This window comes from Mastigoproctus giganteus, chromosome 2, assembly GCF_048544385.1.
Source record: "Mastigoproctus giganteus isolate SK-2022 chromosome 2, ASM4854438v1, whole genome shotgun sequence".
Lineage (NCBI taxonomy): Eukaryota > Metazoa > Arthropoda > Arachnida > Uropygi > Thelyphonidae > Mastigoproctus > Mastigoproctus giganteus.
Genome location: NC_143576.1, coordinates 118785734 through 118811106, shown reverse-complemented (window position 1 = coordinate 118811106; position 25373 = coordinate 118785734). Strand labels below are relative to the sequence as shown.

General features: G+C 37.9%; 1 protein-coding gene across 2 annotated transcripts in view; it reads left to right on the top strand.

The window, feature by feature from the left end:
* LOC150089523 (ecotropic viral integration site 5 ortholog-like) overlaps positions 1-25373 on the top strand; it is a 338392-nt gene that overhangs the window by 236433 nt on the left and 76586 nt on the right. For both annotated transcript variants that reach the window (XM_090368641.1, XM_090368642.1), the window contains 4 exons: positions 11789-11878; positions 14358-14455; positions 16901-16961; positions 23530-23583. In XM_090368641.1, the coding sequence (XP_090224767.1) occupies positions 11789-11878; positions 14358-14455; positions 16901-16961; positions 23530-23583 (303 nt within the window). The remainder of the gene's footprint in view (positions 1-11788; positions 11879-14357; positions 14456-16900; positions 16962-23529; positions 23584-25373) is intronic.

The window sequence follows — 25373 nt, the reverse complement described above, 5'->3', positions numbered from 1 at the left end:
TATATCAAGTTTAATGTCCAAGTTTGCAGATGATACAAAGGTTGGCAGGGTTGTTAAGGACACTACTGACGCTATGCTGCTGCAACAGGATCTGGAAAGGTTGAACAGATGGCCTGAGAGGTGGCAAATGAAGTTTAACATTGACAAATGTAAAGTAAATATGGGAAACAGTAACCACAGAGCAACATATCAACTCTGTGGTACTACACTGACAGTGGTGGAGAATGAAAAGGACCTGGGGGTGGTTGTGCGGGCAGATATGAAGTTCTCTGAGCAGTGCAGACGAGCTGCAAGAGTAGCTCATGGTGTCTTGTCAATGATATACAGGAATTTTTCTAGCAGGGATAAGGAGGTGATTATTCCCTTGTATAGGGCAGTGGTTGGGCCGCATCTTGAGTGCTGTATGCAGGTCTGCGGGCCTCATTTCGGGAGGGATGTGGAGCTGCTGGAGCGGGTGCAGAGAGGGGCAGCAGGATTGGTGAATGGAGCAAAGGGTTGCTCTTGCGAGGAAGGGCTTAGGTTTTGCAAATTACAGAGTCTGGAGACTGGGCACCGGCGAGGTGGTCTGATAGAGGTGTGTAAGGCTTTGGATGGTTTGAGCATGCTCAATGCCAATGGGATTCTTCATCTTGCTCAGAATAATCACCTCAGAGGGCATAAATTCAAATTGAGGAAGGACGGATGTTGGATAGATGTGCGGAAATTTGCCTTTGGCCAGCGGGTGGTTGGTTGGTGGAACCGACTTCCATCACTTGTTGTTGAAGTTGATAGCCTAAACAAATTTAAGGCTCAACTGGACAGGTATTTCGAACGAACGGAGGGGTGAAATGGGAGTGGTGTGTTTTTTTTTTTTTTTTTTTTTAGGCTGATGCTGAATAAGCTTGCTTTCTTGCATCATATGCCTCTACTAATGCTAATGCTAATTTATGATATTTTATATAATAGAGAAAAGCACTGCATTAACCATAAAAAAAAATTAATTCTGAAATATTCAAAGCTATTGCATTTTAACATGGGAAGGATTTTCTACATTACACCTTCTACCTAACAACTTTGTTGCACAATTTGACACTGACAAGTTAATAGTTTGTGCTGCTTTGTTTTATCAGAATACAGGTACATGGAAAAACATGGTTTGACTGTTTAAGTTTACTGCAGAATGCACATCTTGTATATCTGTGTATCACATGTTTAAAAATGTAACTCTTTACAATGTAATTTCATGATAAAAAAAAAAAGGATGCCATGTTTAATGGAGTTACACAGGGTATATAACTCTGCCTCTCTTGTCTGTCATCAAAATATGCTTCTGGAATAAGTATCATTGTTACCAAAACACAACATGGATGGAGGACTGTTTCTGAGTCTGTGAAGATTAGTAAATCAATAGCAAATGTGCAGCAATCAAGCACTGTGATGAGAAAACAAGTTATTCTACAGGATGAGAGAGGGGTGACAGTAGAGGAACTTGCTACAGTTCAGTACAATGCAGCTGGGCTGTGCTGTATTGTTTTTACTTATTATGGTAACACAGTGGACTGAACTCCCCTCCAATGGGGGTATAACAATAGGTATCCACAGTGATGCCTCCCCCACAGCTTCTGACCAGAATCATAGAAACAATGATTTGCATGGTGCTAGGAATGTTAGACTTGACTACTTATGGTTGTCATCATGATTAATCATGGCAGCTCTCACACCATGCAAATAGTAAGATTTGTGTTTGGTGAAAACAACATGAGTCAGTGAATTTCATTCATGATAGAAATAATATGAGCCAGTGGTGAGTGTCATGGTTGGGAGACTGTTTTGTTGGAAATCTCTGGAATCTACTAGAATTCTAGGATCCACAATTATCAAGTACTGATTAAGAGTTGTAGGTTATCTGAACATCTCATCTCAGTCAAATTACATAAGTTGAAAAAGTTACAAGGTACAAATATACTCTTAGTTAAGAAGCATATTAAATCTAAGGCAGTGCATCCAGTCAACATCGGTGGCCAGTGCAATGTGGAGTCAGTTTGGTGTGACATAAACACTAGGAAAATGAAAATGACAGTAGGAGTATGCCATAGGCCTAACAAATGATTAGATACCAAACGATTATACAGAGAAATAGAATGGGCCAGTAAATCAGAATGTCTTATAATAGGGATTTCCACTTTCCACATGTTGACTAGAATTTTTGGGTTGGCCACTCACACATTAGCAAGACTTTTGTGGATTTATTGGATAACTGTTTTCTATAGCAGTATATTAGGGAGGCAACAAGAGAGAGTAATATTCTTGATCTAGTTATCAGCAGCAATTCATCATGCATTAAAGATCACACTTCTTGATTAGACTGGGATTCAAGCCCGTGACCACCAAATCAGAGGATGCGGAAAGGTCAGGGAATGACCACCGCATATCCCCGGAGCAATATGGCCTTATTTGCTAATGCTCCTAAAAACCAAATAACAACATAACAACAACAGCATTAAAGATCTACAGGTAAAAGACAAACATTAGCATTAGCATTAGCATTAGTAGAGGCATATGATGCAAGAAAGCAAGCTTATTCAGCATCAGCCAAAAAAAAACAAAAAAAAAAAAAAAACCCACTCCCATTTCACCCCTCCGTTCGTTCGAAATACCTGTCCAGTTGAGCTTTAAATTTGTTTAGGCTATCAACTTCAACAACCAGTGATGGAAGTCGGTTCCACCAACCAACCACCCGCTGGCCAAAGGCAAATTTCCGCACATCTATCCGACATCCGTCCTTCCTCAATTTGAATTTATGCCCTCTGAGGTGATTATTCTGAGAAAGATGAAGAATCCCATTGGCATTGAGCATGCTCAAACCATTCAAAGCCTTATACACCTCTATCAGATCACCTCGCCGGTGCCTAGTCTCCAGACTCTGTAATTTGCAAAACTTAAGCCTTTCTTCGTAAGAGCAACTCTTTGTTCCATTTACTAATCTTGTTGCCCTTCTCTGTACCCGTTCCAGCAGCTCTACATCCTTCTTGAAATGAGGCCTCCAGACCTGTATACAGTACTCAAGATGTGGCCTTACCATTGCCTTATACAAGGGAATAATCACCTCCTTATCCCTGCTAGAAAAATTCCTCTTTATCATTGACAAGACACCATGAGCTACTCTTGCAGCTCGTCTGCACTGCTCAGAGAACTTCATATCTGCCTGCACAATTACCCCCAGGTCCTTTTCATTCTCCACCACTGTCAGTGTAGTACCGCAGAGTTGATACGTTGATCTGGGGTTACTGTTTCCCATATGCAGCACTTTACATTTGTCGATGTTAAACCTCATTTGCCACCTCTCAGCCCATCTGTTCAACCTGTCCAGATCCTGTTGCAGCAGCATAGCGTCAGTATTGTCCTTAACGACCCTGCCAACCTTTGTATCATCTGCAAACTTGGACATTAAACTTGATATCCCATCATCAATATCATTCATAAACACCGAAAACAACAACGGACCCAACACTGAACCTTGAGGAACTCCACTAATAACATTAGTCCACGTTGAGCAGTGTCCATTGATTACCACTCTCTGTCTTCTGCCACTCAACCATCCCCTTATCCATAGCAGCAATTTGCCTCCAATGCCACACTGCTCCAATTTGTGCAGCAGTCTTCCATGTGCAACAGTATCAAAAGCCTTTCTAAGATCCAAATATATAATATCAAAGTTATTCCCTGCATCCAGTTCTTTTGTGACTACATCATAGTATCCAATCAAATTGGTCAGGCAAGACCTGCCCTTAACAAAACCATGCTGCGTCTGAGCTATAACTGAATTCTTGTCTAGATGATCCTGCAGTGCTTCTTTAACCAGTGCCTCCATTAATTTACCTGGAACAGAAGTTAAACTAACAGGTCTATAATTACTTGTGTCAGCCTTTGAACCTCCTTTGTGAATTGGGGTCACATTTGCACATCTCCAGTCCATAGGTACCTCCCCTGAGTCCAAGGAAGCTCTCATAATTATGGCTAAGGGTTTGCTTACTTCCTTTGCTGCCTCCTTTAATATAACTGGATAGATCCCATCCACCCCAGGTGCCTTTTTTATGTTTATCCTCAACAATCTCTCCTCCACTTTCCTCTCAGTTATTACAAAATCATCCAGCTCACTGCCAATGTTTACTTTACCTACATCATTCTCCTTCCTGAATAACTCCTCATGCGTGAATGTAGATGCAAAATACTCGTTTAGATTGTTAGCCACCTGAGCAGGATCCTCAACTGTTGAACCATCAATATCCAGTGGACCAATCTGATTCATCCCTTTCCTTTTCGAGTTCAAGTATGTAAAGAACTCTTTTCTGTTTTTCTTTGCATCCTTTGCCAAGGATTTTTCATAGTCTGCCTTTGCCTGCCTAATCTCCTTTGTGACTTGGTTACAGACCAACTTATATCTATCATAGGCTTCCATGTCACCCATTAATTTGTATGTATCCCATGCATTTTTCTTCTCTGCCACATGTCTCATTAGTTCATCTGACAACCATTTAGGCCTAAACCTTGAACAATATTTCTTAGTTGGTATGTAAAGCCTGGTAGCCTCCAAGATTAGTTCCTTGAATGCTTCCCATTTTGAGTTTGCTGTTGGTAACATCATCAGTTGGTCCCACTGTATAGAATTTAAATACTGTCTCAGACCATCATAGTCGCCTTTACGAAAACAAAAACCCTTCCCTTTACCTCTGATGGTAGTTACCTCCTTGAGTAAATCCCACTTCAACACACTGTGATCACTGCCACCTAGTGGTTCATTTATCTGCAGGTTCTTAATGCATGAAGAATCACTACTGATAATCAGATCAAGAGTATTGCTCCCTCTTGTTGCCTCACGAACATGCTGATGTAGAAAACAATCATCCAATAAATCCACAAAAGCCTTGCTAGTGTGCGAGTGACCAACCCACAAATTCCAGTCAATATCTGGGAAATTAAAATCCCCCATTATAAGACTCTCTGATTTACTGGCCCACTCTATTTCCCTGTACAATATCTTATTATACTCATCAGAGTCATTAGGCCTATAGCACACTCCTACTCTCAATTTTGATTTCCCTATGCTTATGTCACACCAAACTGACTCGACGCTGCCCTGTCCATCGATGTCGACTGGCTTCACTTCCTTGGACTTTATGTGTTTCTTAATTAATAGCATGACCCCTCCTCCCCTCCTGTCCTGTCTATCCTTTCTATACACATTGTATTCCCCAAATTCCAGTTCCGCATTACTTATATCTGTCTGACACCACGTCTCTGATATCCCAACAATATCTGCCTTTGATGTTTTGAGCAATACCTCAAATTCATCAAATTTATTTACCAAACTCCTAGCATTGGTGTACATGCAGGTATACATGCACCTGTTTCTATTCTTAGCTACCCTAACACAACCCATGTGTTTACTTGTACCGCAATGACTACCAGCAGTCTCTGAAATATCCTGCATCCTGTTTTTCAGACTTCTGCTCATTTCAATAGAAGCAGTGCAAGAATCACTTCCACCTCTGCCACTGGCTACTGTTAATCTATTAGTCCTTGTATCCCCCCCAACTAGCAGTTTTCCGACCCACCTAACACTGCCTCAACAGCATCAGCAAAAATTCTTGCACCCTTTCTATTTAAGTGTATCCCATCCCTGTAGAAGCAATCTCTTCTGTTAACAAGTACAGTCCAGGCTGAAAAAAATTCTACCCCTTGAGCCTTGCACAATCCCTCCAGGGCCGAATTGATCGATAAGGCTCTCATCATATACTCCCTCCTATCGTGTCTGGGCAGAATTGCAGACACTTTCAAGTTCAACCCTAATTCACGGCTTTTTTTCAACAGTGACCTGTACTTGCTAAGTAATTCCGCCGGTCTCCTACTCTTAATATCATTAGTGCCAACGTGTACAACTATATCACCTTTTGTGCCCTTAAAAGATGATATCCGCTCTACAACGTCATCAACCTTTGCCCCTGGCAGACATACCCTGGTCCTATTCCACCTATCCTTTTTACAAAGGATGTTCCCCGTTTCCCTGACAATAGAGTCACCAACAACTACTAGTTCCTGTGGGACCAGCGCATTCTGCCTAGGGGGCTGCTTCTGTGTTGCCTGATGACCAAGTGCAAGCTCTGGCGTTGATGTGGGCAGCTGAGAGCTTGATGGGCCCCTCAATTTATTTCCTTCGAGGGCATCCACCCTGTCCTTCAAGCTCTCATAAAGGCCCATAACAACGCTGAGTTGTCGCCTGATTTCCTTGCACTCCTTACATCGTGCACACACAAAGACATCCCCCTTGGCAGTATCATGTCCCGTACCCAACTGCTCCGCAAACATCAAGCAAACAGTGCATTTTACTAGACTGTGATTCAGAGGGCAACTGCCCCCCTCAGGTCTCCCCTGAACCACAGCACTCCCATTAGCTTGAGCCTTTTGCTTTGCTGCTCTGGTCAGAGTCATGATTCCGATTTAATTCAATAAAATTCAAAACAAAAATTAAATCCTTAAGTTATATCCCAAAACAGTTATGTTATATATATATTTTTTTCGGTATCTAGTGTTTTCTACGAGTTCCCTTTATACAACTTCCGTATCACGTGTACCACTATAGTTATGTATTAATTATTTGTTAGATTAAGTCGTTACATATATATATATATATATATATATATATATAGAGTTAAAAGTACAATTTAATTGACAATAAAGTTTATCAAGATTAATAGATTTACTGATTAGTTGACAATATTATATTATGCACTATACGACACTAAGCTTATGCTATCGTGTAAAAATGGCGGGAATTCACGAACGGTATTTCTACGGACTCGTAAGTATTGATTAGCTTCCAAATCTCGCTATCTCAATTTAGAATAAACTAAGGATCCTGACTAGGTCTATAATCTACTTATAGAAGATAATTTGATATAACAGTTGGTTAATAAATCGACTAAATTTGGTTAAAAAAAAAAAAAATTTGGTTTGTGACACGTGGATTTGATACCGTTACCGATACTAAGTAATATCTACAAAATCTCTGTCTAAGTTAAACTTTAAACTAAGTATCGTAACTAGGAATATAAAGCTACTCTAGAAAATAAGTTAATATGACAATTTAAACTAATAAAGCAGAAAATAAATCAGGAAAAACTTCTCTGTTTGAAGAGCTTTAAGGAGCAATGTCCGCACAGGCTAACCTCGCACCCAGACTCTCAAACTGGGTGGCAGTAATCACAGTGTACTGATGCAGAATTTACTTAAAGGCATAACTACTGTCAAGGGTAAAGGGAAAGGTTTTTGCTTTCATAAGAGTGACTAGAGTGGTTTCAGACAGTTTTTAAATTCTATGCAGTGGGACCAACTGATGATGTTACAAACAGCAAATTCTAAATGGGAAGCATTCAGGAAAATAATCATATAAGCTACTAGGCTTTTTATACCAACTAAGAAATACTGTTCAAGGCTTAGACCTAAATGGATGTCAGGTGAACTTGATAAGAGCTATTGCAGAGAAGAAAAATATGTGATTACACATAAATTATCAGGTAATACAGAAGCTTATGGTAGATATAAAGTAGTCTGTAATCATGTCACAAAGGGGTTTAGGCCAGCTGAGGCAGATTACAAGAAGTCTCTGGCAAAGAATGCAAAGAATAGCAGCAAAGACCTCTATGCTTATATTAAATATAGTAGAAAGAAGGGATTGAATGACATTGGGCCACTTGATATCAAGAATTAACTGTTGATGACCCTGCTCAGGTTGCTGACAAACTGAATAGGTTAATTTTCACTTACGTTCACACAAGAGGAATTCTTTAGGGAAGGGGATGCCAGAAGTTTATCAAACTCTAGCGGTGACCTCAATGATTTTGTGATAACTGAAAGGAAAGTGGAAGAGAAATTGTTGAAGCTGGACATAAAAAAAAAAAGGCACCTGGGTGGATGGAATCTATTGAATTATATTAAGGGAAGCAGCAAAGGAGGTAAGCAACCCCTAGCCATAATTATGAGAGCATCCTCGAATATCAGGGAAAGGGCCCTATAGGCCAGAGATGTGCAAATATATCTATAATTCACAGAATGGGATCAAAAGGTGACACGAGTAATTACAAACTTAGTTTAACTTCTGTTTCAGGGAAAATACTGGAGTCACTGGTTAAAGAAGTACCAGGACCATCTAGACAGGAATGCAATGCAATTATACTGCAGTTGTATCATGGATTTGTTAAGGAGGAGTCTTGTCTGACCAATCTGATTGGATACTATGATGCAGTAACGAAGGAACTGTATGCAAAATTTAATTTTGATATCATACACTTGGATTTCATGGAGGCTTTTGATATTGTTGCACATAAATGATTGCTATACAAACTGGAGCAATGTTGCATTAAAGGCCAATTGTTGCTGTGGATAAAGGAATGGTTAATGTTATTGGTGGAGTCCTGCAGGGTTCAGTGCTGAGTCCATTGTTGTTTTCAACATTTATTAATGATACTGAAAAAGATATATCAGGCTTAATGTCTAAGTTTTCAGATGATACAAAGGTTGGCAGAGTGGTTAATGACAGTAATCAAGGTAAGCTACTGCAACAAGATCTAGAAAATTAGGTCGATGGACTGAGAAATGGCAGTTTAAGTTTAACACTGACAAATGCAAGGTAAAGCATATGGGTAGCAGTAATCCCAGAGTAACATATCAACTGTGTGATACTACACTAAGCATAGTAGAAAATGAAAAAACCCTGGGCTTACTGTGCAATACGATATGAAGTTCTCTGAGCAATGCAATTGGGCTGTCAGGACAGCTCCTGGGATTTTTGTCAATGTTGTACAGGAACTTTGTTAGTAGGAACAAGGAGATGATTATCCCATGGTTAGGATGCATCTTGAGTACTGTAACTGGTCTAGAGGCCTCATTTTAGGAAGGATGTAGATCTGCTGGAATGCATGCAGAGAAGAGCAGTGAGAATAGTTGAAGGGACTAAAGGACTTCAGTTCTGCAAATTGCAGCTTCCGAAAGCTAGGCAACTGCAGGAAGTGTTTTGATTGAGGTGCCTAATGCCTTGAATAAGCTCAATATTGATGGTATTCTTCCTCTTGCCAAGACTGCACACGAGGGGCATAAATTCAAATTGAGGAAGGATGGTTGCGGGATAGATGTTTCAAAGTTTGCCTTCTGCCAGAAGGTGATCGATTGTTGGAACAAACTTCTATCTGTTGTTGCAGAAGTTAGTGGTTTGAATAAGTACAGTAGACTTTCAGAATAATGGCACCTTTGGGGATTCAAGGTGCTGTTATTTCGATTTTTCTGTTATCTAGAAAGTTTTGTTTTTGATACATTTAATGCAGAAATAATGAGACTAAATAAGAAATAGAGAGATTAAAAATGCAACTTTATTAACTGCACATAAACATGTTGATGATCCAGTGTTATATTCTGCCATTAATGCACTCCTGCTTACGCCCCCTTCTGTTGTCTTGCACTGCAGGACATCTACGCTGTATGTAAACATCCAATCTCAATGTACTGTTTGCTCGAATGTTCCATTATTTGGGGTGCCATTATTTCGATTTACTGTAGTTTGAACAAGGAAGAACTAGACAAATTCTAGGAGGGGTGTATGAGTGAGGAGGTTAGTTTTTTTTTTTTTTTTTTTGGCTGATACTCTATAAGCTTGCTTCCTTGCATCATTTGCCACTGCTAATGTTCTGTAAACATGTCAGTTTATAAATCATATAGGTAGTTTTATGTTACCTGCTGATCTGTTGTATATGACATACATAAGAAAAATGGGGCTGGAAAAAGGGTTTAGGCAGATCTGTGTTATCACATACTACCATATCTGAATTTAAAAGGCCAGCATCGATGGAAGCTTTGGTACAATAGGGCCCCCCACATTCTGGATGTTGGGGTGCTCTACTGTACCAAATAACATAAAGGTAGAGTGATGGTAAAGAGCTGCAGCCTGTTTCATTAAGATGTCCTGTGTATGTTCTGTGAGATTCATGTCTATCAGTTGTGCTTGCTCACCACATTTTGGGCCATTTTTTTTGATTGTGGATTTTTCTAACATTGTATTTCTTTCTGTGTGAAAGGGAAAAATTATAAAATGAAAGTTTCTCCAAGCATCTGTGTAGTGCCTTTCATAGGTACAGAGGAATTTGTTCCGTGACATCAAATTGTCAAAAGTTTTTTTTTTTTACAATGTTTTGTAACTGTGTCTGTTTTTTCCCTGACTCTACAAGTACTCTGATGAATCAGAGTACTTGTGGAGTCACACTCAAAGGTAAATAGAGAGAATAATTTAACTTATTTCTGAGACTTTTTTTTTTTTTTTTTTTTTTTTTTTCAGAAATAATTTACAGAAATAACTGGAATCTCTTTGAGGAATACTGTTATGCATGCACATATGAGTTGTAATTAAAACATTTGGGGTGGGCAAAACAAATATTTGGGAAATAATGAAACTTACTGCTATTCAGATAGGTCTCCTTTGATGTAGTCTTCTTGGCACAGTATATACTGATTTCAACCATTCTGTAATTTCTGGAAGCACTCCTAGTGGACTTCTTTTTGGAATTGCAATAGTTTCTGTGTTGCATATCTGCAACCTTTCGGGGGAGGTTTAAGCTCTGAACAAACAAACAAAAAATAATAATAATAACCACAATCATGGAGCGTTTCACACTTTTCTATCCATCCTTTCTAAATAGCATCATGCAATCACCACAAAACTGTATTATAGTATTCTTGGTTTATTGTTTGACCATGTGGGACAAATTCATAATGAACATTGTCCTGTGAGTCAAAAAACATGATAAACATAATCCTAATCTTCACATTTGATCAGGGTTATCTTGCTATTTTGTGCCTTGTAGACGACAGAGAGTCATGTGAGGATTGCGCCTTTTGCTGGGCCATAGCCATACACTCACAATTCATCGCCAGTAATGATGGAAGAAAAACAAAAGTGTGAGTCAGCAGCAGCAAATTGTAAAAGGTCCTGACACGTAAGAACTCTTTGCTCTCTGTGATCATAAGTTGGGTTACAAGGCACAAACTTGGCTGAAATGCATCACACCAAATCCCCATCACATTTTTTATCCCTGATCATGTATTAAAACTAATTGGCTTGTCCCATAAGAAATACCACTTTTACTAGCAACTCTACAGATAATTAAATTTCAATAATTCCTGATCAGATCGCAAATGCAAATGATTGAATCACTGGTTTTCTTTTTTGAAGTTGAAGGGTGGTCAGTGTGGATCATCTCCAGTGGACAACAACCCTCTTGAAACTTTGCAAATCACTAAAAAGTCTTTGAACAACACATGGAACCTTCTCTGAAAGCTGTTTTCAGCATTTTGTGTTTTAACATTTTGAGTTTCTATTGAACTTACCCAAATTTGAAACATTTCTTGGTAAAATCACTTTTTTTTTTAAATTTAAGCAAGTTGGTTTTTTTTTTTTTTTTTTTTTTTGTTAGTTGTTGACGCATCGGCTTCTGTGACCATAATGCACCTCCCAAGGTTTTTGCACTACTCTGATCCAAGCCTGAGGCAGAATTTAAGCAAGTTGTGACTTGTCAAAACATGTTTAATATCAATCCCAGAACTTTTTGATTACACATCATATTTTATATGTGAAATAAGAATACTTTGAATCAAAATTATATACATTTCTAAATTAGACTAATTATTTGCTGATGTATTGAATATTGGCATACCAAATATTCCAGTTGTTTGTGAATTAATCTTTTTCTGTATTTATTTTTTAAAGGGTATGGAGATTATATTTAGGATATCCCTTGCCATTCTCCAACTATGCAAAGAAGACCTCTTACAATTGGACATGGAAGGGTTACTTCGAGTAAGTACCACTTTAAGTTAAAGATTCTTAAAAAAAAAATTAAAAACCAGTCAACTGCTGATTAACCGTGTGCAGATTATCAGTGTATGATTCTTTCATTTTTTGTTATTCCAAAGAATTTAACAAATGTCTTGATAGTGCAGTGACCCTGTTTCCTAAAAGCACATTGTTTGTGGTGCATGTCTCTTGAAGGACTTTTCCTGAAGAATTACTTGATGAGTCTCTGGTAATATGTTATGAGGGAGTACTGCATTATTACAAAAAAAAAAAGAGGTCAATATTAATTTAAAATGAGTTATGCCTGAATGTCCAAACTGGCAAATACTTTTCATTCCTCGGTACCACAAAACCTTATACCAAAATTGCCATTTTGCTAATTAGTCTTTAGGTATGAGACTCAAACTAACTGTTAAATAGATTTAAATCTGATTTTGAAAGTTTTGCAAATACCCTGCACTCTTCTTGCTCTTTGGTGAATCATCTCCATACGATTTATACCTCCAAAAACAGAAAAATCTGACCTACTGAAAGAGAATTCCTCTCAATTGTACTCTGCTCGATCAGCTGCCCAACTACATTGAAGATGGATCAAAGAATGATACCCATGTTGGAATGGCTACAGTATTTTTCAAGCATAAAATTGGCCAATAATTTGACATATTAGCATTAGCATTATGTAAAGGCATACACCGATGAGCCAAAACATTATAACCAGCAAGTCGTTATGCAAATCGAAGCAACTGCAGGTGAACTATAGTGTGTGCACGGGTCGGGACATGATATAAAAAACACTTGATACTGAGCTCTGTTAATCAGTGTTACTCTTGTTCTTCAAGTGGGAAAGATAGCGGACTTAAGCGAGTTTGACAAAAGCCAAATTGTAATGGCCAGACAACTGGGTCAGAGCATATCCGAAACAGCACGGCTGGCGGGATGCTCGTGGTTAGTACCTACCAAAAGTGGTCTGAGGAGGGAAAACCCACAAACCACCGGCGAGGTGTTGGACAACCACAGCTCATCGATGCTCGAGAGGTGAGCAAAGGATCTCCTGGAAGGGCGACTGTGACGCAACTCGCCGGTAATTGGAATGCTGGTGACAGGAGTAATGTGTCACAACACACAGTACATCGAACCCTGCTGAAAATGGGACTGCATAGCTGCAGGCCGCTCTGAGTGCTCACGCCAACCACGGTTCACCAGCAGCAGCACCTACAGTGGGCATGCAGGCATCGAAACTGGACCTTGAGTGATTGGAAGAAAGTTGTCTGGTCTGATGAATCACATTTCCTGTTGTACCATGTGGACGGCCGGGCACTCTGATGTCTACCACTTACCTGAACATCATTGCTGACCAGGTGCACCCTTTCCTGGCAACAGTCTTCCCTCTGGTGGTGCCGTCTTTCAGCAGGATAATGCACCATGCCACACTGCCCAGATTGTTCCAGACTGGTTTGTGGAACATGAGGAAGACTTCCAGGTATTGCCCTGGCCTCCAAATTCTTCAGACATCAATCCCATTGAGCACCTGTGTTTTGTGTTGGAATAGCAACTCCGATCTGCGGCATCTCAACCACGGACCTTACAGGAGTTAAAGGATCTGCTGGTTACGTGTTGGTACCAGATACCACAAGACACATTTAGAAATCTTGTAGCGTCCATGCCTCACCGGGTACGAGCTGTGTTTTGGCTGCACATGGAGGACCAACATCATATTAGGTAGGTGGACATAATGTTTTAGCTCATCCGGTGTATGATACAAGAAAGCAAGCTTATGCAGCATCAGCCAAAAAAAAAAAAAAAAAAAGCCTTCCCATTTCCCCCATCCATTTGCTCCAAAATTTTGTACAGTTCTTCCTTGAATTTATTTAAGCTATCAACTTCCACAATGACTGATGGATGTAATATTTTTTTTTCTCTTCCCAAACTCAAAATGAAGCTAAAAGGGCAAAGATTTGATAACATAAGTAAGAATCAAAGCTGTGAAATGGGCCTTTGTTATAGAGAACCACAAGAAGCATAATTTAATTTCATTCATGATTCTCAATATTTCTTGTAGATGAAGGGTAAAGATCTTGATTTCCTTCATAAGAAAACATTTCTTTAAGCAAGGCATTCTGAGAAGGAAATTTTATTTTCTTCTTGGATAGTAATATGCAGCATTAACTTTATAAGATTGCTATTGAAAACATGGCTGATAAATTGATGTTACAATCATCACATGCAACTTTTAGTGTTTGTCAGCCGTCTTGTTTTCACTGAATGTGAAGACCAGATGGTTGCCCCTTCCTTTATTTCCCAATTCTTTCAATTTAAGATGCAGATTGTTTTTGAAATTATATTTTGGAAAAAAAATTTGCTGATATATAGTTTTATCTTTTTTTTTTTTTTTTTTTTATGAAGTAGAAAACTAACATAAGATTGAAAGCTAACATGCAACCAGACCATACATATCATTAAATAAAGTGCTCTCCTTTTATAGTATTTCCAAAAAGAAATGCCTATTAAGTGTGAAATTGATCCTGATTACCTCATCAATATGGCTTTACAAGTGAAATATAACAGCAAGAAGATGAAAAGGTGATGGTTATTATATATACACTTATATTATAATTCATTATAAATTAATAACATAGTTAAAGTTGACAGCATGAATTGTTTCTCATTTGTTTAAAGTCATACTGGTTTTTTTATAGTGATTTTAAGTTTGCATAAGGATCACTCTAAAAGTAATACCCACAATTTTTTTTTTTTTTTTTTTTTTTTACAGAGCTATATTTATTCTACAGCATTATTACTTGCACACCATATAGATACACAATCACTATCTCGCTTAACCTGCTTACAGCATCTTGGAACAAGAGCTTGTATGCCTTTGTGGTAAAATTCTTGTCTTCCATCCTTGAACTACTACTTCACTACCTTTATAAGGGAATCAATGTCTCCAAGTTTTTTACCATAAATCTATCCATCTTACTAAAAAGATGGTAGTCCGATGATCTGAAACCTTTTTGATGCTGTTATCCACCCTTGTTAATTCTGCTGACCACTGCTATAGCAGTCAGTTACTGGCATTTCTATCCTCTATAGATGATATCCACTTGACCTAGTGACCAATTGTGCTGCAATCAATAATGTCATTTCCATACACTCTCACTTATGTCTCCTGCTCACACACCAAAAATTCAATAACAGCACATTTTGTTTCCAATAGACATTCATAGAGATAGCTGCATTTAATGACTGATATGGCACCACCACCCATGAGAATAAAATGCTATCAGCATTTTATTCTCATGGGTGGTGATTGCATTGAAACTCATTTAAAGTACCAGCTCTTTCTTAATGTTGTAGACCATATAAAAAAAAGATATTTTGTTTTCATTTTGTGTTGTACAAATTTTGGCTAAGGTAAAGAAAGCCAAGAGAACAATAAGAGGCAGAAATTATGCACCTATACAGTGTACCAGTAACAATGCTGTATGATAAATATAGCTTCATAAAAAAATTAAGGCATTACTTTTGGAGTGACCCTGTTATTTCTACTAGCTAATTTTCTTGTTGAATTTCTGGGAGAATTAATTATAATAGTTTAAAACTTCAAACATTCAAATTTCACTTTTTATTTTCAGTCTTAATTATAATTTAAACCTTAATCACTCGTGAGTTTTGATCTATTTTGTTTTAATTCTCCACTAATAAAATTTCACGAAGACCAAAGGCATTTTAAAATAATAATCATATGCTATATTGCATTCAGTTTTGATCATGCATGGAAAGATCTTTGCTCCCACTAAAGACCATGGCAAAGTATTCAATGTTAAGGCTCATGCTTATGTTCAAATGTGCTTAATTTGATATATTTTTTCATGTAGCATCACCAGAAAAGAAGATGAATTCACTATACATTTAAAAATCTGAAATACTGTCAGGACAGCCACTTCAAAGCTTAACTGGCTTCTTATCTGCTGGCAAGTGGTCTTTATTTGTAAATGTATATCAAACTTGAATAATGTATTTTCTTTAAGTAAACAGCCAAATGGTGTAAAGAAGGAAAACCCCAATTTAAACACATAATGACCATTATGTTTATGTCTTTAATCCTTTGACTTTGGTAACATTTGTCCTCCACAGTACTATAGGATACAATAATATCACCTTTTTTTGAACTACAGTAAAAGACCCAAAATAAAGTAGGTAACACATATCTGTGTACATGACCTAAGCAAGATCATTTTGTAAAGCAAGTCTTTACTTTTCTATGTATATTTTGCATTGAAGTGCATGAAAGTGCAATAAATATCTGTAAAAAGGTGTGTATTGTAGAATTTTCATACAGAAACAGGACTTAAATACTTGGCCCATCAAGCATTAAGGCAGTTAGGCTGGCATATGAAACTGAATTTTGAAAATAGCCTCATCAAGAATATGGTACAGATGCTAGTAACTAAATTCTGACAAATTGGCAGTGTAGTGACATGCACAACTCAGAAGAAAAAGACAATGTATTTGTTGGAGTGGTCTTTGACAAAATTTTGCAGTCTCAAAAGAAAAATCAGCACTATATTATGAAAGAACTGAATATGAAAAGAGCAAAGAATGATATATAAGCACTGTTTTTTCATGTCAGATTCAAGTAGTTCATGGGTTATGTGATGACTGACAAGAAGCAGAGGAGATGTACTACTTATGGAGGTGCCTCCGTAGCCAGGTGGGAAGGGGCAGCAGTGCGTAGCACACGCTTCTTGATTAGACCAGGGTTCAAGCCCGTCACCACCAAATACGGAGGATGCGGAAAGGTCAGGGAATGACCACCGCATATCCCGGAGCAATATGGCCTTAGTTGCTAATGCTCCTAAAAACCAAATAACAACAACAACAACAACAACAACTACTTATGGATAACATAGTATATAAAAATTAGAATTCTGTATTGCACTGATAGAGCCTATAAGCTATAAACAGTATAAACACTTTTTTGCATATTTTCTCTAATTATTAATGGCAGATTTTTTTGCTCTGTAGGTTTGAAAAGGACTACACAGCATTAAAAGTTAAAGAACAGGAAGAACTGGTGGAACTTAAGGTAAGTATTTTCATTTAGTTTAAAACAAAACTAATTCAACTTGACTCTCTGTTGAAAGATATTAAAAAAATAAAGAATGTGGATTTATTTGAATTAAATTTAATATTGGTATACTGTTGTCTACATAATAACTTCATGACAGTATAGTGAGTTTGTCATTTGTCACTATTTGGTGTGGTCTGGGTTCAAATTCTGTTAGAGGCTGGAGAAATTCTTAAAGTCCTCTTCAACTGAGGCTGTAGTTAGCTAATTTCAAGCAGAGGGAGTAGAGTTCCTATTGTGAATTATTCTGGGTTTTTCAGCTTGCTTGACATGCATATTAATCCACAAATATTTGTAAAGATGTAATGTATGATAAAGACTATATGAACTAGCACATCATCACTAGAACCTGAAATCAAAATCCTCAAAAACAAACAAACGTAACTTTTAGTCCATTTATTAGATCTATAATAGTTTAATACTTGCTGCTTGAGAGTTCAAGAAACTCATTTAAAGTACCAGCTCTTTCTTAATGTTGTAGACCATATAAAAAAAAGATATTTTGTTTTCATTTTGTGTTGTACAAATTTTGGCTAAGGTAAAGAAAGCCAACACGAGAACCATGGGAAACTTCAGTAAACCTACCAGGCAAACGTGTTTCCCACTAGTGCAGTTTCTCAATGCATTCTCAGTAAACAGATGGTTTGTGTTATCCGCAGTGGCAGTAGAAGTCAATAACGATATATTGATTAGTTTTTTCTCATTTTTAAAAGCAGATTATTGGAGTTCATGAGTGGGCTGAAATTTACTTACGGGCACACCCTCCAGACTGCTTCAGTCTTAGGGTGTTTATTTCCCTTCCTGCTGTTTTAACTTGATATGAAAATGACTTCTACAGTTGGTGCGTGTTATCAGTAGTGGCAGTAGAAGTCATTCTATCGGGTTAAAACACCGGGAAGGAGGGGGGGATAAACACCTTAAGACTGAGGCAGTCTGGAGGGTGTACCTGTAAGTAAATTTCAGCCTCAAAGGCATTATACTCATTTACTTCAATAATCTGCTTTTAATAATGAGAAAAAACTAATCAATACATCATTATTGACTTCTACTGCCACTACCAATAACACACAACATCTGTTTTCCAAGAATGCAGGAAGAAACTGTGGTAACTAGAAACTAGTTTGCCCAGTAAGTTTACTGAGGTTTCCTGTAGTTCTCGTGTTGAGTTTCTTTACCTTCACTCAAATCTTGAAACATCTCATACTTTATGCTGTTGCATTAATGTGTGCCCTTCTCGAGTCATATTTTGTGTTTTCTACTTTTGTACTTAATTACACTAACAAATCAACAACCTATTGTAAATTATCATATCATAATAGATTATGGGGCTATGTAGTAGCAGTAGTAGTGGCATGTGATGCAAGAAAGCAAGTGTATGAGCTTATGCAGCATCAGCCAAAAAAAAAAAAAATATATAATAATCACACCATTCCCTCCAAATGCCTGTCCAGTTCCTCCTTAAATTTATTCAACCTATCAACTTCCACAACAACAGATGGAAGTTTGTTCCATCAATTAACCACCCGCTGGCTAAGCCGACCGGGCTAGCCGAGTGGGTAAAGTACCTGCCCGGCAACCCAAAGGTCGCGGGTTCGATTCCCACCTCGGGCTTGGATCAAAGTACTGCAAAAAACCTTGGGAGGTGCAATATGGCCACAGAAGCCGATGCGCCAACAACTACCAAATCAAAAAAAAAAAAAAAAAACCCGCTGGCTAAAGGCAAATTTCCGCACATCTATTCTACATCTGCCCTTTCTTAATTTGAATTTATGCCCCCTTAGGTTCGTAATCTGAACAAGTGGAAGAATCCCATCAGAATTCAGCGTGCTCAACCCATTCAAGGCCTTATACACCTCAATCAGATCACCGTGCAGGTGCCTAGTCTCCAGCCACTGCAATTTGCAGAACTTAAGCCTCTCTTGGTAAGAGGATCTCTTCATTCCCTCACCAATCTTGTTGCCCTTCTCTGTACATGCTCAAGTAAATCTACATCCTTCCTAAAATGAGGCCTCCAGACCTGTATGCAGTACTCAAGGCGTGGCCTGACCATTGCCTTATACAGAGGGACAATCACCTCCTTTTCCCTGCTAGCAAAATTCCTATATATCATTGACAAAACCCCATGACCTGCCCTGGCAGCCTGTCTGCATTGCTCAGAAAACTTCATATCTGACTACACAATTACTTCCAGGTCTTTTTCATTTTCTACCACCTTAAGTGTAGTACCACACAGTTGGTACGTTTCTCTGGAGTTACTTCTACCCATATGCAGTACTTTGCATTTGTCAAGGTTAAACTTCAGTTGCCACTTCTTAGCCCATCTGCCCAAATTATCTAGATCCTGTTGCAGTAGCACACTGCCATTACTGCCATTAACAACCCTGCCGACCTTTGTATCATCTGCAAACTTTGACATTAAGCCTGATATACCTTCATCAATATCATTGATTAATATGCAAAACAGTGGACCCAACACCGAACCCTGTGGGACTCCACTAACAACATTAGTCCATGAAGAGCAGCACCCATTGATTACTACCCTCTGTCTTCTCCCACTTCACCATCCTTTTATCCATTGTAACAACTTACCCTTAATACCATTCTGCTCCAATTTGTACAATAGTCTTCCATGCGCAACGGTGTCAAAAGCTTTCCTGAAATCCAAATTATTTTTTGCATCCAGTTCTTTTGTAACCACATCATAATATCCTATCAAATTTGTCACACAAGACTTTCCCTTAACAAACCCATGCTGTGTCTGAATTATTGCTGCAGTCTTGTCTAGGTGATCCTGCAATGCATCTTTAACCAGTGACGCCATTATTTTACCCGGAACAGAAGTTAAACTAACTGGTCTGTAATTACTCATTCGATCCCCCTTTGTGAATTTGGGATACATTTGCACATCTCCAGTCCGTGGGAACCTCCCCTGAGTCCAAGGATGCTCTCATACTTATGGCTAAGGGTTTGCTTAGTTGCTTTGCCGCTTCCTTTAATATAACTGGATAGATTCCATCCACCCCAGGTGCTTTTCTTATCTTTAACTTCAACAATTTCTCCTCTACTTTGCTCTCAGTTATTACGAAATCATTAAGTATCATGGTACAATTTGATAACCTGCCATTTTCAAACCTTAATAATTCCTCATGTGTGAATGTAGATGCAATGTGAGAGTTAAAAATTTGTGGAAGCAATTCAGTGAATATAACAGTTACTCATTTACTTGTCATGTTTTGAATTAAACAGCAAATCGTTGTTGTGTCTCACTTGTAGGAGCATGTCTGTGTTGGTTACTTTTGTTGACAACTAGAAGTATTTTATCTGATATCTGCTCGTATCTTTCCTATTAGTTTTAGCCCTAGTTGCTGATGTGCCATTAAAACCCAAACAAACCAATCCTATTAGCTCTTGACAGGTTTTTATACCAAGTGAACTCTGTAACCTAATAAGATTGACTACTTCTGTGACATAGTCTCAGAATTAATGTATTGTCATATTTGTTGTGAAATGGCATTATTTTAATATATTGCTTAAATCAATTATGAACTAAGGAAAACATAGATAAGCCTGTTTAGGTTAACTCATGCCTAACTTGACATATGGATTACATTAGATTAGGTTAATAACCTAATTAAATTAGATTAACATTCACGTGAATCCTAACACATTGTCGTGGGCTTGCGAACAAGCACAAAAGGAGTTGGGTGACAATCCTCCCCCCCACCCCCCCGCATACACACAATGTGCTACCACAGAATACGTCAGCTAGTTTGTGAACACCCCCTTGCCCTACATTGAACGAACTGACATATCAACAGGTTACCAATATTTCCTCATATACACAATCGCAGGACCAGATTTCACTTTTATCCAAAGGATTAAATTATAATTTACCACCTAGAAAACTACCTGAAAAACAGTGCATAATCGATATTGAATTTGGACTTTGTAATGTTCCACAAAAAGATTTTATTTATTCAACAAGTTAACCAAGTGGTGAATAACATAAAAGAAATGCGACTTCCTAAATTGAATACACGTGACAGTTCAGCTTTACGTGAACTTTGGGAAAATAAAGACATTATTATACAGAAGGCAGATAAAGGAGATACAGTTGTAATACTCAATAAACATGATTATATTAATAAGTTAGATTCGGTGTTTCAGATTCCTCCACTTATCTTGAAGTAGACCCAATACTATTTACCAATTTGGTCAATCAGTACAATAAAACATTAACCATGTATCGAAAAAATGACTACATTACTATGGCTCAGTTAAAGGAATTGAAGGCCAGAACATACAATATTTCTGCACTTTTCGGTCAGGTAAAATTACACAAGACCAGATTTCCTATTCGGCCTATTGTTTCCTACAGAAACTCAACATTTTCATCCTTGGCCACACATGTATATAGCATTATAAAACTCTTTAGATAGGCGATACAATTTGGGATTAAGAACTATGATACACTATTTAATAACCTTAAGGACTGCAGACTTGGTGATAATGATAATTTATTCTCACTAGATGTTACCTCGTTATATACGAATGTAAACTTTGAATATACATTGGATATTATTTGGGATATGTTAAATAATAACTCTATACCGATTAATTATACTAAGCTTCCTGTTAAAGAAAATTTTCACTTAATTAAACTCTTAGTTGAGGCCAACTATATCACCTTTCGAGACAAAGTATACAAGCAAATTTTTAGTTTCCTATGGGATTGAGTTGAGCGGCTTAATATCGGAGATCTATCTCTCAATGATTGAGCATATACATTTGACACCTTTTCTACCCCGTATCACATACTATGAGAGGTATTTAGACGGTATTCTAGTTATTACTGATAGTAGTACTATCCAAGAAATTTTACATTCATATAATAATATTCACTCTAGACTCAAATTTACATTGGAAAGGGAGGGTATGGATACAAAGTCAAATTTTCTAAATTTCACGTTTACTTGGGACTCGAATAAAATCCAATTTAACATCTATCGAAAACCTACAAACACCAGTATGCTTCTGCATTATAACAGATATCACTTGTTCTCCTACAAGAGATCTATTATCTTTAATCAATTTCTAAATGCCTATAAATATTCAACGACGGAATCTGCTTTGGGCTCAGAAATACAAATATTAACCCGCAGATTCTGAAACAGGAGTTATCCCATTGCTACAATAAACCGAATTAGGGTACAAGCTAGGGATAGGATAAAAATTACTACATCAACCAACAATCGTAATATTAAAAAATACTTTATTTCTGTCCCATATGTTGAACAGTGGCACAAACAGCTTAACAGATTCTTTAAAGATGCTGAATTTAATATTGTGGCCAGGCCAATATGGAAACTACACGCTATACTGAAAAAAACAACATTTCTTGTAAGGATTGCAACTCATCATACCAAGGTTCTAAGCGTTCTATGTGTTTTCCTCTGAATTTTTGTGTAAATCAACGTGGCCTCAGTTCATGCTTCTCGTTCGGCAGCGTCAGAATTAGCCTTTCTTGCCATTAACGAAAAACACTTTTTTATTTAACGAGGCAAAAATACTTAGTGTCCAAAGTAATTATATGCGACTATCAATTGCAGAAACAGTAGAAATTAAATTACATGAGAATTCTGTTAATGTTCGTCGGCCATTTTTAATCTCTGATTCGTCGGCTTTTATGCGCATGCATGAAGAGAAATAATCCCTATTTAAGTGTCATGCTCACCCCTATTCGGTAATTTTCGTTCCTGTGATCGCGACATACGGTCGAAAAGTGCTGTCATCTTCAGGAAGGAAAATCGTTTTTTGCAATTTTTTCATTAAATTTCTTTTAATTTAATTTTTAATTGTGTTCAATTGAATTTTAATTATTTTTTATTGTAATGTAAGAGTTGCAATTTTTTTCGTACAGAAGTGTTCTACGTATTATATTGAGGTAAACTTCTCTTATTATTTTACAAATAATATATAATATAATAATTATATATTATTATACTGTTATATTATACTTAATACTTTGTACAATAAGACTACTGTACAAAGTGTTGTACAGTAGTCTTATTTGGGCCTTTTATATAATATGAAATGGTATGTCTGTGTTGTGTTACCTTTGTTGACAACTAGAAGTATTCTATCTGATATCTGCTCATATCTTTCCTATTAGTTTTAGCCCTAGTTGCTGATGTGCCATTAAAACCAAAACAAACCAATCCTATTAGCTCTTGACAGGTTTTTACAACAGGCTTGCATTAAACTAAGATACATTGGAACATTTCTGGGTAACAATGAAAATAGTTACCCAGAAAGCAGTATAAGATGGAAGAAAAGGAAGGCAAATGTTTTTAAAATATGAGTGTAATTGTTAATATTCCAGTTAAAATCTGTTGGGAAAAAAAAAGGGATTTTTTTTTTCCCGAATTTATATTGCTGACAGTCTCTTCATTATTGTACAAAACAGCAGTACATTAAAATTTTCTGCCACTACTTAAATCTCTAAAATAGTTTCTTGGTTTTATAGAGGTTGCGAAATGAGAACAAGTTACTTAAACAGAGGATAGAAACCCTTGAAGAAGTAAGTAGAAAATCATACTTGAATTTTATGCATAAAATTTTACAGTTGTATTATTGAGATTCTTGTATACATGCAGTGCATATATATATATATATATATATATATATAGGGTGTCTCAAAAATATTGGTACAAACGTTTAGGGGAGGTAGGTAACATCTAAAGGAATGTGAATCGCATAGGAACCCATAACTGGAAACATCACAGGAAAGTATTAGCAGAGGAACATCGTCAAGTAACCCTGGTAGAACTTGCTCAAGAAAGATCCAATATTTAGCGGAGTTCACGCGGGATGGTAACAGGTATGGGCCGACTAAGAAGTCACCGACTATACCTGCCCACACATTTATTGCAAAGCGATGTTGTGCCGCATGGGGGTGCACACTGTGTGGGCCCTCTGCTAATCCATACACTAGGTGCATGTCTGCCAGCTCACAATTCATATATTGATGCGTGCTCTTTGTGCGGCGACTACTGCTTGAATGAGTAAACCAGAAATTTTCCCTCTTGCGAACTGATAAACAGCACCGTGTACCAACTTACAGTGACGTTTCCGGTTATGGGTTCCTATTAGATTCATATTCCTTTAGATGTTACCTACCTCTCCTAAACATTTGTACCAATATTTTTGAGACACTCTGTGTGTATATACAGGGTGATTCACTACCAGTGCGACAAACTTGCAGGAGGTGTAGGGGGCACAAAGACGAATCGGAATCACATAGCATTGCAGGATCCGAAATGCCTTCGTCATGCGGTAGAGGACGTTGAACGGGAGGTCACGTGAACAGCGATCCCGCTGGAAGTCAGCATTTGCGAACCGTTTCTGTTGAAGAAACCAAGTAGCAAAAGTCCTCCGGAGTGGATAATCTGCAGGCTCCAAAGATTGGATGCGTCGCAGATGATATGAACTCATTTGGTTTGTTGACAGTATCCTCCATACAGTGGATTGGGAAATACCCAATCGTTGGCCTATCGCTCGAGTACTTGTACTCAGATTGCCTTCTGCAAGACGTAGGACATTCTCCTCATTGTCTGGCGCCCTCGTCGTTCGCTCTCGATTCATGCTACCTCTCGTGAAACAACCAATCTCAAGTAACCTTCTGTGCACATGTGCGAAAATCATATGATGAGGAGCACGCCTGTGCGGGAAACGTTCCTGGTACAAGCGCAGTGCGGCGCGCCCATTACAGTCTGCAGCTCCATGTGCGAGGTGTATGTCGGCCAGTTCAACGTTTGAATACTCGTCCATCCCACTGCCTCGAGAACCAGTTTGCAAATGCTGACTTCCAGCGGGATCGCTGTTCACGCGACCTCCCGTTCAACGTCCTCTACCGCATGACAAAGGCATTTTGGACCCTGCAATGCTATGTGATTCCGATTCGTCTTTGTGCCCCCTACACCTTCTGTAAGTTTGTCGCACTGGTAGTGAATCACCCTGTATATACCTGCACATGTAGTTCTTGAGTAGTAGCTTTACGAGTCAATTCTTTCCTAGCGCATGCTCGTAAAGCGGGAATATATTTCCCATAGATTTAAGGTTAAAAATAACAGGGGTTACATTATCAACAATGAAATTAGTTAGCTAATTAGTTTGTTTAAACAATGATTAATTTATCCGAAGAAATTAAAATGTAGCCTGTAAAATTAAGCAAATTATAATAATAGGGAAATTATTTATGACTTACATATGTTAAAGAATGTTTATTCTTCATCATCATCATCACATCGACAAAATGCACGCTCATTGATCACTCACTATTGGCTCGGCACTTGTTGGTTTGTTGCACAA